The sequence below is a fragment of the Tetrao urogallus genome, assembly GCF_951394365.1.
Source record: "Tetrao urogallus genome assembly, chromosome: 2".
Classification (NCBI taxonomy): domain Eukaryota; kingdom Metazoa; phylum Chordata; class Aves; order Galliformes; family Phasianidae; genus Tetrao; species Tetrao urogallus.
The window spans coordinates 60,007,137-60,024,683 of record NC_136814.1 but is presented as its reverse complement, the minus strand read 5'-3'; the positions used below and the strand labels follow the sequence as shown (position 1 = coordinate 60,024,683).

Sequence of the window (17,547 nt, the reverse complement as noted above, 5' to 3'; positions counted from 1 at the left end):
CTTTAGATAAACTAATGTTTCAAAGAAGATACATCGACATCTTTGCTAATGCTTCACTGATTAAAATAGCTGCTAGAACCTTATCAAAGAATATGACAGTAATATCATATTTACAGACAGAAACTAATTTCAGCATCATTTAGTAACCACAGTGTCTGAATTAAACAGTAGATAATATCCTAATCAAACATCATGTAACTCAGCAGGTAAGATTCAGAATGCAAGACTTCTGAGGCTGATCTGAACAAAGCACCAAGACCCCGGGGAATTACTAGATACTTCTGAAAAACATGGTTTGCTAAATCAAAAACGGAAGGAGGAACTCTCATCCTACACCTCACTTATCAGTGATCAGCTGCCTTTTAGCTGATGATCATATACTAAAATGGATTTATCAAACAACGTTTGTTGGCTAACAGTCTATGATTACCCACAGAAAAAGAGTTTTATAATGAAGATGCCTCACACAATATGACCAGTAGTACCACCGGCTGTCTCAAAGATTTCCAGTAAGTCTTACAGAAACTTGCTTGTCCTTGCTTGTTTTATATGATTTATTTTTATAATCATCTTGAAAAAATCATATTTTCCAAAGTGCTGTGTATCCACAGTAAAAATCTTTTGGTCTTATTGACCGAAACACAACTGAGAGCACACATTAGAATTTTGGTTTTTGTTTCACAGATGCAGTACAATAGCAGAGTTTTAAGATAAGATAGTGCACCTCCAAAATGTGACAGCTAACACTCCCTTTGGAGTAATGCTCACAAGAGGAAATTTTGTTAGCAGGTGGCATTTGATCATTGAGAATTTCCATCATGTGAATGATATACATAATTAAAGTCTCTTAGAGACCAGTTCAGTACAGTCTGCTCTCAAGCTAGCAGATGTACCAGAATTCAAAAACAACTTATTATGTAGAAAGATTTGCAGTTAATGTGATTTAGGAGAAAGACACCCTAGATAGATGAGTGTCATGAAATTAATAATGAACTGCTATTGAACACATAGTAGTTAAATAATCATTTTAAAACCTTCAAATATATTGAGATGTATTATAGTTAAGCATTTCTTTTTCTTTTTTATTTACTAGAAGTTATAAAATGTCTTTTTTTCCCTACAAAATAGTAAAAATTTCAAGTACAATTCTGACACTGAAAATCGTTTACTTCTGAACTTCCTCTTAAAATTGATAACTCCATTGCTTTCTAATTTATATATATTTGATGATATTTTAACTCAAATTTTATAGTATTAACAAAGTCACTATCATCTTAACCATATCTCGAAGTTTTGGGGTGCATTAATTTTTATTTTAATTTCAGTCACTGAGAAAATGTATCCTTGCTAATATTCGCAATTTTTCAGAGTGTCTGAACTTTCTGTTTTAAAGTGTATGTTTTATGATAATGTGATTCAAAATGTCATATCAAGGAGAATTAAAATAATATTGTTTTTTCTTTTCAGTGGGATCAATAACTAGCAAGACTCTATCTAAATTGCACTTACTAAGAATCCTTTCTTAACATGCTTTTCTGAAATCGCTATTAGCATAAAATAATTGTTCAGAAATACCAATACTTCGCCCACGTGGAAGATTCTGTCTTTGTACTAGAACTTGGTTTTGTTCCCTTCTTTATTCATTGGGCAAGATACCAACATATGTTGTATGACAATTACTGAAAAAGATTCTCCTTGACTCTCCAAAATGTTTTTGGTAAGTGTGAGAAATTCTAGCATTTTTGTAGTCTTCTTGACTGCTTTGTAAATATACAAAAAAAGTATCTGAATAATCATAGAATAGAATTAAAGAATCATATTAACACAGTAGTAATAGACCTAATAGCTACCCCTTCTGCAGAGTTCAGGAAATGTTATATGGGGAGGTCAGTAAGTATCGAGTCTCAGACGGCAGGATTTGTGTCTAAACCTCTCCAGGCAGGACAGCAAGAGAAGGAAAAGTGCAGAAGACATTACTGTTTCCGGGTAGAATCTAGAGGAAATGGAGCTACTATCAGGTAAATTCAAGGTCTCTGAAGTGACGTGAGACTAAATTATAAGAATGATAATGGAGAAAAAAACATGAGATAAAAAAGGGTTTGAAGAATTTAGGTTTATGAAAAAGCTGATAACATTCTTGGTGATAGCACTTCTTTAAAATTCTGACATCATTAAAATTTATTTCACAGATTGTTGTGGAAGGGGTAATTTTATATTTTTGTCTTGGGTATTTTAGAAAAAGTACATATTTAACATAAAATAAATTGCTTTTAAGCACCTCTTAATGAATAATCAAATATTTTATCTCCTTTACTCTACACGAGAAACATATTTCCTTGTGAAAAGAATGTTAAGATATTAGCCATTTATTTTAAATAAAGCCAACAGTTAAAACCTGGAATGTATCAGATAACCTAGAAGATAACGGATAAGTTATTTATAAATAGAATTTTGATCTTCATATTTTATCATTATTGGCTTATTATCTAAACATAGCTGAACAGTTATTTAAAAAAAAAACAAAGTTTTAAATATAATTCAGAGTAGCTGGGTACCTGTATCCTTGTGCCACCATATGTGACAAAAGAGTCCTAATTTCACCTCAAAGAGATTTCTCAAGATTATTTGAAAAAATTTCTTTCAAAGGCTCAAAAAATGTAGAGAGTCATAAGCAAACAAGTGATTCATCTGCATTTGTAGTAAGAAACATTCTGCACTTTGGGAACAGCCGACTTCCACTGTACCAGTGACTCATGGTTCCACTAATTACTGATTTCTCCTTTCTACTTCATAATTGCTGGAATGGATTCTGTTTCCCCCACTGCAATGCAGGTGCAGACATGTTCTATTGCCTTCAGAATTCATCAGGAATGATTTAAAAAAGCAAAACTCTGGAGCACGATATGAAAGCACAGTCATCCGTACACAGGAAGACGTAAGTGCACTTAATTACACATGCTGCAGTCATTTAGGGAAAAAGTAATGATTTTTGTGTAGCATATGTAGGCAATAACATTAATTCCTAAAATTTCAGAGTCAGATCTTTTCCTGGAATAAACTGGCATTTGAATTAGTGGAAATGTAACAGCTGAAATTTTTCTTCAAAATTTTTACCTTTTCTTGAAAAAAGATGGGGAATATACTATCTGTACAACTTTCTTAAGAAAGGTCTGCACCAATACTTCCTGAGTTAATCACAAGAGGGTTTTTTTAGTCATAATGGGCTTTGTTAAGTGTATACATGCTATGCATCCTTCTGATGCATCTTTACTTGTTAACACATTTCAATTTCTTCCATATTGTCAGATAAAGGGCTGCACAGATAGCATCTGTAGACATAAGATACAGATATATTTTACTTCTGAACATGGATTCAGTCAGCATCCCCAAGCCAAGGAAAGGGAAATCTTAAATAGTGTAATGTCCATATGTTCATCTTTATAGGTGGCACACTACCCTTGTTACACTCTATGAGAGTGAAGTGAAGCAGAGTAAGTGAGAGTGAAGTGAAGAGAGTAAGTGAAGCAAAATCTATGAGAAAGCAACCTCATGCAGAATCTACTGCAATCAAGCTAAAAATCAATTCACTTATAACCCAAGCTATGTATAGCTCTTCCACTATAGCTCTTCCACTTAAGAGCCTGGTCTGTTATACAAATCATTCAATAATACTTCATCTGACTTAGTCTCTCAGAGTGACATATGGCAAAAGCACAAATTTGGCTCTACTTCCTGAAAAACAGATAAATATGAGAACAAGCGAGGCCATTGGGAACATTTATTGTAAGGTTAAACAACCTTAACTAGGAGTAAAGCACAAAGGATGCCATACTATAAATCATGGATACTGTCGGTCTATGAACTTTCCTAAGAGAAAAGCATCCAAGGGATGGAATTACACTTTGGAAAATGTGTCATGGAAGACTTTATCAAATATGTATTAATTAAAACCTAGTATAAAAAAACTAAGTCTTAATTTCAGGGTCAAAAGAGTACAATTTTTTTGTTTAAAAACTGAAGTGAAAGGAAAGAACAAAATCAGCCTTATCCAAAACGCCAAAGATTTCCACTAACTTTATTTAGATCTCCACAAAGCCTTCAATTTTTCCTTTGAACAACAGCAGAAATTTTATAGCAGTGTGTAGGTATGTCATCACCACCTGATGATGTGTCTGTGCATGGGTGTTTCACATATAACGATTATCTTAAACATCAGGCCTGCTGACTGCTGTACACCTTATTTTAAGGGAACAGATCTGTTTCCTTACATTTAAAAGATTAGCTTTTTGTTGTTTGAGGCATGTTCTAATCCTGTTATTTCTGGATATGACTGGAAAAATAAGAACTACATTAATCTCTCGACCAACATAAACAGAGTTGATGCAGTAAATTAGATTCTTTAATTAAAGCTATGCCACCCAGCTGCTTGCATGACACAGGTACTTTGTACATATCTGAATGTCCAAAGGCAAAATGATTGTTTGGTTACCTGTGTGGTATTTAGATTGAATGTCACCCTCAAGTTTGATATGTATTCTGTTATCTAGATTTCTTATATTGTCTTTCTCCAAAACCTTTTTTACAATGACACTGCAGAAAAGATGCTAAAATGACTTCTCTGCTTTACTCAAAGAATATTTTCTTGTTATTTAATCAAAAAGTGACTTTGTAGTTTAAATCCAAGCTTCCTCCTCTTTGTCTTTATTTACTGAAAGTCTCGTATTTCTAATTCTTTGCCAGCAAGATATTACCACCATTTTCCTTTATCCTTCTTTGCTCAGTTGTAGTCAAAGATGGAAAAAAACAAACACAGTGAAACATGCCCAGGCTGAGCAATATTCAGCGTAGTTTAGAAAGCACTTAACATATGGGCATTAGTAAAGGCTGAACCACTGAAAGGTGCTTGAAGTTCATTCATCTGCTGCTAGTATTTCTTGGGAAGAACAATTCATTTACAATCATAGAATGGAAAAGAATAATTTGAGTTGGAAGGGACTCTTAAAGATGACCTGCTCCAACTCCCATGCAATGAATAGGGCCACCTACAGCTAGATCAGGTTGCTCAGAATCCTGCCCAGCCTGACCTTGAATATGTCCACAGACGAAGCATTCGCCATCTCTCTGGGGAACTGGCTTAGTCTCACCATTCAGTGTCTCACCACTCTTATAATAAAAAACTTCTTCCTTCTATCCAGTGTAAATCTCCCCTCTTTTAATTTGAAATCATTCATCCACAGTCAATTGCAATGAAAAATCAATTATATATTGAGCCAGTTGTTACTGTAAGGTCAAGGAGAAACAAGGGAAAGGTAGGACAAAAACTTGTTTCTACCTCTGTCTCTGGAGTTCACCTCACTTATAGTTCTTACTTGACCTTGAAGGGTGTAAGTGGTTGGTCTTAGAATAAGTAACATTAGTATTACTATTCCCACCCTTTCAGTAGGTAATAACATATAATATTTTCAGAGCCACCGCAGTGACCTTACCACCTCTGTACTTTTTTCAGAATCAGTGGGAGTTATGTGCCTGGCCTACTTTGATGTGTTTGTAAATCCTGCTATGTGCCACACTGCTTCTTTAGGCACCTAAAAATCTTTGAAATTGTGTTGTCAGTCATTGCTGAAAATGGAGCTTAACATTCAAAGTCCACTGAGGGCTCTGAAACTTTCAGGTTAGGATACACGGGACATCTTTTGAGCTACCTTTTGTCTTTATTCAGGAACAGACTCCCCTAGTGTCCAGTCATACAGAGACCGTAATGATTGCTTTTCTGCTTTGTTTGCACTGCCCCTCACTGTGATCTTGCTTTTATTTTTCTGTCTTGAGTGATACAATTTGATTTTCACTAAGTAGTTATATTTGTCTCTTGATGTTTTCTGGAAATATCAATTGAAAAATCAGACTCTTTAATTTTTCATGAAAACTGAGTATTTAGAAAATTATTATGAATTATGTGCTTCATCTTGCAAAGCACATAAAAATAAATTGAAAGAGAACTCTCATTCTTCCAGAAAACCTGCAGGACTTGTCTCCAATGGCATTTCTTCACTGATTTTCTACTACATTCTCTGTTGTCTTGTCATATGTATCTCTGAGATTGTACATGTATAATGTTCAGGACTAGAATAAGCCATCACATTATCTAAATTGAAATTTTGTTGCTGAGTCTCCTGTATTCCAGGTAGTTACTTTTTCAGTGGATGCCTATCTTCCACTAGGTAAACAATGCTCTTCTACACAATCCTCTTCTATGTAAATCAAGGAAAGCAAAACCATGGTAGTTTATCATGTAGTGTTAAGAACATGTACCTCATTTTCAGTCTGAAGTCACTCAGCTTCAGCTTCCACTTATTCATCCTTTGTTTAACTTTTTCTAGTAGTCTAAAGGAGCTGCAGCAGGAAGAATCAATCTCTTTTTCCTGCAAGTTCTTAGAATTCACTCTAACAGTCATCTCTTTTTAAAGATATGAATACTTTACCTCTATGATGAATATCCTTAATTTATAAATTACTTCAGTGACTTTTTCTATTTTTTGTCCAGTTCAGACACCACATTTATATGCATCCTTCAGCCTCTCTATTGCCTTCCACACAAGTGACATGTGGCCATGGCCATTGTTCCCTGTTGCAAGGTTCACAGTTGAACACTGCAAATTCACAGTTGTAGGAAAGAAACAAAACAAAACAAAACAAAACAAACAAACAAAAACACCAAGAAATAACCTCAGCTTGCCATTCACCTTGTCAGTTTTAAAGATATTCTGTGGATGTAAATGCAAATGGTAATATAATGCATGAGACATTAAGGAATTGAGCCCTGAGGTTAGAGAGACTATATTTGGGTGTCATGAGAGAATATAACTCTGAGTAATGGGATAAAATTAAGCAAGTGAAAATTTAGGCAGACTAGAATGAAACACTTCTTAACTCTGAGAGATCTATTAGGTTGTAGAATAATCTGTGGGAATTGATGGAGGCTGGGCTACAAACTGAACTGGATAAAGCACTAGATGATATTCTGCAAGAAATTATCCAGCATTGCCAAGAGAAAGGATTAGATGACCTACAGGTCATTTTCATCTCTACTTTCTGTGATTTTGCTGTACAAAGACCCACAAATATGAAATTGTTAACAAAATCATGAGATGTCAATACACCCTGTCAGGGAAAGAATAGTGAATAACATCACCTGCTGGTAACCATGCAAGAATCCTAATCTAGCATTTCTGTGTGTTAGAAAATGCAACCAGAGCTGTAGGCTGCATGCTCAGTTCGTGTCTGAAAAGAGAAACCTCTACCAATGCAAAAATGTCAGGAAACAGCAGGTGAGCTATGAATAGGAACCAGAAGAGGAGGAGGAAAGAACAGAATCAGGATGGGCTTGAGAAGCATAATCGTGTCATGAATAAATTAGTCAGGAATGAATCAGCATGTTGTGCAAGGATTGAAACCTGAAGCTCCAGTAAACCAAGTGGAAAAAGTAGAAATTTTTGTAGGCTTTGGTGTATAAGCATTGATTCACATAATAGTAATACAATATTGAAGGGCTGAGACCATAGCCAGTGTCTTTGCCAACCTTTGTACAAACACAGCAAGCCATGGCCCCCACAGAAACCAATATGTGGATGGGCGAGCTGAGAGTGAAAGCTCTCAGGAGAGCTTCAGTAATAACCTAAGGAAAGATCACACACAGTTTTGAGGTGTATGTGTTCCTAAATTTGATCTGAACTTATATCTCACTGTTCTTCCTTAATTTTTGCTGTTACAGATTCATTTTATTAGCATGAGGAATCACTAGACAACTCACTGTGTATTATTTCTGTTACTTAATCTTTGCATTTCTCTTCTCCCAGTCTTTCCAAACCAAGCTGCAAATGAATATGAATTACAGACACCTGTACTATGTCTAGCTAGAATGAGGTTAATTTTCTTCACAGTAGCCCACTATGGTGCTATGTTTTGGACTTGTGGCTACAACAGTCTTGGTAGCACACCGATATCTTTGCTATTACTGAGCAGTGGTTGCAAAGCATCAAGGCTTTCTCTGTTGCAATGCTGACCCTTTTTTCTCTTTCTGCCTCCCTACATCAAGTAATGAAAAATTTATGAGGGACACAGCCAGGACAGCTGACTTAAGTTTGCCAAAGCAATATTCCACACCATACGAAAATGTGTGCAAGCAAGAAAACTCGAAGTAGAGGAGTAAAAGGCAGAAAGCTCTTCTTACAGTGTGATCATTGCTCAAAGTCTGGTTGGGCAGTGATCAGCCCACTGGAAGGTGTGTTATATGGCAGCCTCAAAATCTCATTTTATTTTTCTTCGTTTTACTTATTAAGAAGTCCTTATCTTGATCTATGCATTTTCTCACATATCTTTTCCTGTTGTTTGCCCTTTCTCATTGTGGGATGCGGAGCGAGTAAGTGACATCCTGGGTGCTTAGCTGCTGGATAGAGTCAGCCTGCCATTGTGCCCTTTTTAATTAAAAAAAAAAAAAAAAAAAAAAAGTTTAGAATGAATCAGACTTCTTTCTATACGTTACAACAACTGCTGTAAAAATAGAAAAATAGACCTGGACAGTCCAAATGGCACTTAGTACCTTAGTTTGTCACCACTGTAGTTTTTCCCTTTTTCTCATACTTTTCTAGCTAGACAGAAGAAAAACTGTGAATAAACTTATTTTTTTTTCTGTTCATGACCAGTCACTTCCAAAATATCTTGGGCTATCTTCGTCTGACTTGACACCTCAAATTTGCCTTTGTAAGCAGCCTAAACTGAGACAGCTGCTACATCCCACTGGCCCTTGCAGAGCTAAAACTGGGGTTCTTCTAAAAGCATCCACCATTCCGCTGTCTGCTGACATCTATCGTGTGACATCTTTCTCATTAGGCAACATGAAACACATGGCAATGTTCATGCTGGGGACAGCATGCTGAAAGCTGTCAGCACTTAAGCTAAATATGCTGCTGGGAGTGAGCAGGGCAGAGTGAGGAGTTTCCAACCCTGCTCTTGAGACACAGCAAAGATGTATTCCTACAGATGTGTGCAAGCAAGCAAGTATGAGATCAACATCTGGTTCCCAGACAAAAGCACTCAATCCACTGCAGATTGATTCACCCAAAGCACTTCAGGTAGTGTGCTGTGCATCCAGTCCTCTAAATGACTGGAGTATGTGAAGTACATAATTGTCATAAGGTATATTTTAATTGATCTGGAAGTAGCGGTTCTCTAAAATATTACTTCTGAGAGTGATGTGAAACCCGAATGACACTGTAATACCTTTTCAGACATTACAGTAATAGGAGAAGGAGCTGGATGAAATAAGTAAAAGGTACATCATTTTATCAATGACTTTTAAAATATCCACATTTGAAAACGAACAATAAAAAACATGCAGACAGAATAAAATAAAAAGATAATTGTCCACCAGATGTCACTAGCTCTTTTCTTATAACAGAACTATTTATATCAAATCTGAAAGGGTAAGGTTGAGCCAAGAAAGTTGCAAAACTAAATGCCTTTTCTGTTTCTTCTTTCTTGCTTTCTAAGACTGGCATTTAAAACAAATTAAACACAACTGATGACAATATATCATGCAGAAAAATCCCTGAGAGCTGAGAAGTCATATTTTCTCATGCCTGATTATCTCCCCTCTGCTCTGCCTACTTTCTACTGCAACACTGACTGAACATAGACTTCACTCTCAGCTACTTGATCTCACTGAATGACAAAATAGTGGGAGTGACCTAGCTATCCTGGCTCCTTGGCAGTTACAAGGAATTGTTTTCAGTTTTTACATCTGTGATCAACTTTTATTTTATTTTCTCATAATAGCAGAGTGATTTTTCATGACTGTTATAGTGACATCACTGCGGTGTACTTTAGTGTCTGTATCTTTAGCCCCATAGCAACTTTTTCTGTTCAGGAGACAAAGATTTACTTAGGTTGTAAGTAATTCCCAATTCCCTCCTCTCCTAACACTTTGTGGAGTGAAACATATGACACCATAACATGCATCACAGATGTTTCCATAACAGTGGATGTGCAAGCATTGTGACTTAGTTCTCTTTTTTAGATAGAGACTGCAGTGATCCTTCATAAGGCTCAGATGAAAGACACTGGTCTACTGGGTGAGTGAGTGAGCCACTGGTCTACTATGAGTGGGTGAGTAGTCTACACAACACAACCCTAACTTGTTTTATCTCTGTTAAGGAGAGCTGATCAGAGTGGTCGATACCTGCAAATAATAAAGGTGTCAGGAAATTTGGGATGTTTAATCCAGCTAGCACTGATTTGGTGCTCAGAAGATATATATTACAGACTCAGTGAAAATCTGGCCTGCATGACATATCTAGACCTGAATTTATGTTTGTAGAAAGTGAGGGAAAAGGCACTAACTACCCTTGCAAAAGAGTTAAAGGATTTATTATGGGACAATGCTGCTCAAGATCTAGGTATTTTTACTACCATAATCATTTGAAATTATGAAGCTATAACTGGAATGTAAGATCATCAATGACAGCTGAGCAGAGCTTTAGTTAGGAAATAGTGTAAAGATCCAGGGTGACATTTTCTGTGTTTTATCAGCTCCCTTATTACCTATGCTATTTCTTGTGAGAACAAAACAAAACGGGAAAGAAGGAATCAAAGGCAAATGCTGCTCAGGAACTTTATGAATTTTCAGAAGGAGCAGCAAAGCTCCAGACAGTTGGGACCATTAGAAGACAATCTTCAGGCAAACTACAGGTATATGAAGAACATCAAACTCCACATAATGTTGTTTCCGTTAAAAAATAAAGTCTGATCTGACCTTACTATCAGAATTACTTTTTACAAGCTCAGATAGTAAGCAGAATATAAGAATGAAAGGGGGAAAAACTTCTTTCTCTCAGTCCATTTCTTGTTTGTAATTTGTGAACCAGGATGCTTTGAGCAACTATTCCCACCTTCATAATGATTCTCTGTCACATTTCAGTGTTTTACAAGAAGTTAGAGGCCATGTTTACTTCCACCCCAGGCTAGTGGTGTTTCTAAAAGCCCCAGTTTATCCAGGAGTCTGGACACCAAAGTTTTGGAAGAGAGATTCCTCAGTTCTTTCAGACTGGAGGCTGAATCCCTCTGATCTGAATCATCCTTCCCACAGGAGCCTTGGAAAGCCAGGCAAAAGCATTTCTCTGCTCAGGCTCAACACATCCCATCACAGGGATTTGGAGATGTAGTTTCCTCCTCATCCTGAATAGCTCCGGATAGAATTTCTTAAAATGGTTTGAAGTGTGACTGTGCCATACCCTTGTGCCTGACAATTATGTTTGTTTAAGCAAGACCTCTAAGTTTGTAACAATGGAATTATCTATTTTTCAGGACAATTAACACAATGTTTTTGTACTAGCTGAAGGTCAGAGGATTAATATGGTTTTATCTACAGTGCATTTTTAAAAGCTAATTAATAATCATTCAGTTCATTTTGTACTAAAGACTGAGGACATTTCACATTAGATGACTTTTGCTCCTCTACAGCAACAGAAGACAAGGAGAGAGAGAAATGCAGTGAGAGAGGCACTGAGAAGGAGTGAAATGGTATGCAAATAAACAAATACATCACACAGATGCAGCTAATGGAGAGCAAGAAAAAACTATACTCTGGTAAATTGTTTCCTGGACAAAGGGGCTAATCTAAAGCATTAATCAGCAAAAATATTCAGCATTTGCTGGGGAATGATGAAGCACTTATTGTTAGAGGAAGAGAGGTGGAGAGGAAGTGCTGCTCTCAGGGCATTATTTTAGAGAAGTTTGCATCACCCACTGCTTATGAAGCATCCCCACCTCTCCATCATGTTTGCATCCAGCAGTCTAGTCTGTATATTGCACCAAGGAGATCACTTGGGTAATAGGTCAGATGTGAGGCTTCCAAGAGGCTCTGCATGGAGGTGAGGAACAGGAGAGGGAACATGAATCAAGAGGGCATCTTCTGGCAGCAGCACCGCTTTCTGGTACAGGGATGGAAACAGGTGGTGTCAAGGAAGCAGCATGCTCCTTGGCTCTTGGGACATCAGTGTTTGGGGAGAGCAGAATGATAGAAAACAGAGATGTTCAGGGATAACATAGTGGCTTGAAAACAATGGGAAGGAGTTTATTAGGGCCACAAAAAAGGTCCAAGTGATGGAACACCTCTCCTACGAGGACAGGCTGAGAGAGCTGGGGCTGTTCAGACAGGAGAAAAGAAGGCTACAAGGTGACCTGATAGCAGCCTTTCAGTATCTAAAGTGTGTGTGTGGGGGGGGGGAGGAAAGAGGGGGGGTTAAAAATGAAGGGGACAGACCCTTTAGTAGAATCTTTTCTGATGGGATAAGGTGAAAATATTTCAAACTAAAGGAGAGGAGATTTAGACTGGATATAAGAAAGAAGTATTTTACAATAAGGGGTGGTGAGGCACTGGAACAGGTTGCTCAGAGAGGGATGCCTCATCCCTGGAGACATTCGAGATCAGTCTGGACAGGGTTCTAAGCAACCTGATCTAGCTGTGGATGTCATTTTCATTGCTGGGGAGTTGGACCACATGACCTTTAAGAGACCTTCCCAACTAAGGATTCTATGATATTAATGCAGTGGCCACTGTATAACCTTTTAATGGGAAAAGTTAACAATATGGGAAGCCTCTTCTACTCTCTTACTTGTGGATATTTATTGATGCTGCTGATTAAGCGCTCTGAAATTTTTTCATTGTGTCTGCCCAAAGCGCATAAATTCTATCAGACACGGAAGCATCTCCTTTCAAAACTGGGCTATGCACCACTATTCTGTTGATCAAATGTGGCAATTATTTCAGGCTTAAAACCTTTTAGGGATAACAATAGGTACTGCCAATCAAAGCTAGAAAATACACATGCATTCAAAGAGAAAACTGAATGAGGAATAACAACAACATGTGTAGCAAGAATATATTATGGATTACCATCCTCTTACACAAAGGCTAGTAAACTCTTTAAAATGCAGCAACCTACAGAGCTTATAAAAGGGACAGGAATGTGCGGAAGTCTTGGTTTGTCTAATCTGTGTCTTTTTAGCATTGGTCGGATGACTCATTGGATTTAGCAACAGCTTGTGAAGATGAGCATATTAATAACTTTGTGCTGCAGCTCTGGCATAAAATGTAATATTTTAAAATTCTGTATTCTCAAATGAAATACAAGCTTGGAACTAGAATAGAGTTAGGAGAGATATTTGAATTGTCAGCTTATTTTCTTTTAAAATATGTGCTTATACATTTAAATATGCAACTTGTGAAAGGCTATCCCTCCCTCAGTGTTCCTCTTGCTACTATAGTAGATTGAATTGTACTTAAATATGGGGCTGCCAGTACAGTACTTTATGGTATCCAGAGTTGTCCTCTGTATTTTTATTTTATGGAGCATAAATTAACATTGAACAGGGAAACATATGTAGATCATACATGACAAAATGGCAAATACATGCATATTCAGATTTGCATATGTAATCTACAGCATTAGTAAAGAATGGGATGTGTCATTTTGCCTTTTGATAAAGTTCAACAGATTTAAATAATTAGGTAACATAACACAAGCCTTACTTTGAGGATGTAGCAACTAAAATCCTAAATCTTTCAGTCTTAATTTCAACCTTTTTCCAGAATTACTCTAGTCTACAGAAAGACTCATTTGTGCTCTGTATGACCTGCAGATTATGTAGAATATATTTAGCAAACTAGAAAGCAGAACCAGTGTCTTTAGGTGTTAAAACGACGACCTAGGCCACTAGACTGACCCTTTCATTTCTGTATGATTTTAATGAGAACTGATTTTAATGAGACAGCTGTGTACCTTACTGGAGATATTTTTGCATTTGTATGTTAAATCTGCTCACAAATGTACTGAAATAACAGGGAAGAAAAATTACAATTATCTTAGATCCAAAGGTTAATTTCCTGTCTGATTGAAATTTGAATCTTTCAATATTAAATACTATAAAACACCATGGATCGATTTAAGGACACTTACTAACTTCATTTTTAATCTTAAAAATATATATTTTGAGTGTGGATAAAGTCTCGGAAAAATAATTAAACTATTTTCTACTACAGTAAGTGATTTGATATGCAGATGTTACTATTTATTACTTAAAATGATTTGAACTTGTGAAAAAAATCATGCAAAATTCAATGCACCACGTTCAGTTTTTTCATGTCATGTACTCTTTTAAACTGCTTCTTCTTTTACTGATTTCAAGTACAAACTGAAAATTGTGCGTATAGTCTGTAGATATATATATGCACATATATAATATGCATAAAACACTATAGATATTTTATGTAATGTAAATGCAGTAGTTAAAATACACTGTGATATATATGTATACATATCTATTTCTAGCTTGGATTCTTAATTGATAATGAATTGTGAGCATCACTATCTCAAAAGAGTTAAAACTGAAAGTGCTCAAACTAACCGGTCAGATATCTATTGCAGAGAAAGGAGACTTCATCTTCTTACCTGCTTTTTTAATTTCAGGGGTGGCTGTTTTCTCTTGTGCTTTCTCTTTTTTCCCTTCTTTTTCTAAGATTTAATCAAAGAAAGTCATTTGATAAGTTATAACACTGAATCATACACTCAAATATGCATTCATCTAAGCCCTGGTGAGCACATTCTGAAAAAAAGTACTTTATCTGGGAGTTTAACTCAGACTATTCCCTTATAGCACTTGCACCTGACTAGATACAGAGCAATCAGCTGAAAACGAAAATTAATCAGCATGCATCAACTATGAATGATTTTGACCCTCAATAATTCATCAAAGGCTAGACGAAAATCATCAGTGCATGAACATAGTACCTTTTAGCTTAAGTTCCAGTAGCAATGAAATCATTAATAAATAATAAATGACATAAATATTTTTTCCATCAAAGAAAACTCCTAATGGATTTTAGATGCTTCCTGGGAATGAATAATCCAAAGTTTTATTTAGGTGAATATTAAGGCTTTGCAGTTTGGTCACTATAATTTTTGTTTGTGATTCTGTTAAAAAAAATCAAATCAACAAATCCCACTATCATATATTTGTACACAGTAATCTAAGTGATATACTGAGTTTAGTATATGGCAGTACCGATGTGTACGGTTATTTATAAGGTCTCCATTAAATTGCCTAACAAGCCCATATATGGCCACCAATCATGATTTTTTTATTTTTTCAGGAAAAGAGTTCAGAAAATATCAGTCATTAAACTCATCAGATACTGAAGAAGAAGCAGTAACATGCAAATGTTGATTAAGGAAATAAAGGAGAGGAATACAGAGCCAGAACCATAGGACTAGCCTAATCAAAATCAGCAGGATTTGATTCAGGAGGGGGAATAAAAGCTGAATGAAGTCAACAAGAAACATTAACAAATCATACCTTTCTTCTTAGTTTCAGAGGTAGTCCTCCTTACATCCATCACTTTCTTTTCCTCCTTTCTCTCTAAATATGGAAAGAAAAGGTTGACTATTTTCATACATATGTATGCATGTTTGTGTATATATATATATATATATATATGTATATAATCTGGCATGAAAATTCTTAAATTACTGTAATAGGTACTAAATTTGATAAGCTAGCCACTTATTTAGGAGTTTAACATCAGCATCTTAGAAATACATCTTGCTTCTCAGAGAGTATATTTGAAGTTAAGGATAGAACTGGAACTAGTGCATACGTCAGATACTTACTACAGTAAATACTAATTTAAGAAATCATGCTCATTATCCTGGTAGGAGTTTATTATGGTGATTCAGTAGCCATGCACCTGTGCTGCCCAAGTGTTTCTTTAAGAAATCTAACTTAGTGGCAGCAAAATATAAATGATACTCAGGAATGGATGCATAATGCCATGAAAAGCCTGCCTAAGTAATATGCCTTTTTAACTCTTTTAATGAATTGAACCTTTGAAACTGTCTTAGGACTTCATGGAGAACTGCAGTTAACAGATTACCTACAAATAAAACAATTCATTCTTATACATCATCTGCCTCCATTTTTTCGAATAATTGGACAGAGGCAGAAATAAGGATAATGTCTTTGCTTTTTTTTACAAAAGCTATGACAATTTAATTACTTATTCCATGAACATTATTAATTAGAAAATTGTGATTTCAGCAGGGTAAATCAGGAAGTTATGATTCTTATTTTTAATTCCAGGAAATGAATCCTCATTTAAATGGGGAAGAATACAAGAGTGTTAGAATAGCTAACTTAAATACTTTTTATTTTTTAACTCTTCATTTACATAGAAAAAGGAAAATTTATCATCTTCAGGTTGTGCTGCACGGCTTAGGATGTTGATTAAATTAATGGAACTACTTTTATTTTTGTGATACTTTACTTTATGAATGTGGATAAGAAAGCAAGCTTTATTACCATAAAAAATGGCACAAACACAGGAGCAGAGGTCTGTGAGTCTTTTTTTGAAAATTATTTAAGGGGTAGGCATATTTCCTGAAGCCAGAAGATCCAAGAAGCAATTATACTATCATCCCTTGCATAAATTAAAATGAAGATAAAGGAACTTACTTTTCATTTCCCCAGCTACCACAATAGAATTTTATTCTTTGTGAAAAAATATGTACAAACAGGGAATGAAAAAAATTAATTAACACACTGCACAGTGTGCTTCCTATGCCAAAATGAGGGTATGCTTGATAGGAAAAAACGATATTTTCATAGAGTACATGAATTTCACAATATGTCCATGATTGTTTCATAAACAGTTATTTTGCCTACCATGGAGTGGTTTCACCAATATCCAGGTTCTCCTCTAACCATACTTCTGCTGAATTTCTGACAGCGATGTTTATATTAAGGTTAATATTACCACGATTCATTTCTTTCTTGTTTGAAATGTGTTTTCTCAATGCATTTCTCTTGTCATTGTTGTGACAAAATGAAGCGGAAAATCATTGCATGCATTTTTCAGAATTGTTCTCCCCATATTTTGTGTTTAAATCTACCTGCTTAATTTGTGAGCATACTGGACTTCAGGCTTCAGATTCCTTTGTGTCTTGAGTACACTTTATGGTACTCAGGTTTCTTGAGTACCTGCAGAGTGTTGGAAGATTCTTTTGTTTGGTATATTTTAATATTCTTGTTATTGTCTAGCTCTAAGGTTCCCCGAGTTTCTGTCTCACGCTTTGAAACAGTGTTTCAGAAACCCATGCTAGAGATCATGGACATCTGAAAAGAAAATGCTCTTCAGCCTTAGATTACACAATGAACAGTGTAATAGCTTTGCTTTCCTTGCTACATACGGTTTTTAGTTTTTCCTTTCCACATGTAGTCAACTCTTTAATTTCTAATGCATAGTTTGTTTGCTAACTCCACCTGATTAAACTGAAAACGTTTAACATAGCAAGCCTGTCAGTTACTGTCAGAAAAAAAGCTTCCTTCTACCTTCTTTCTTCTAACCTTTACTCCTAGCAACCACGAATGAACTGCTACTAGTATTTCTGTGTTTTCTCTTCCATTTATTTTTTACGACTCCCTCTGTTCTGGTGGAAC

General features: G+C 35.8%; 1 protein-coding gene across 1 annotated transcript in view; it reads right to left on the bottom strand.

Moving 5' to 3' along the window:
- TRDN (triadin) overlaps positions 1-17,547 on the bottom strand; it is a gene marked incomplete at both ends in the record, with an annotated part of 195,594 nt that overhangs the window by 80,453 nt on the left and 97,594 nt on the right. Inside the window, 2 exons of the mRNA XM_079550350.1 lie at positions 14,505-14,567; positions 15,409-15,467. Coding sequence (XP_079406476.1) covers positions 14,505-14,567; positions 15,409-15,467 — 122 coding nt within the window. The remainder of the gene's footprint in view (positions 1-14,504; positions 14,568-15,408; positions 15,468-17,547) is intronic.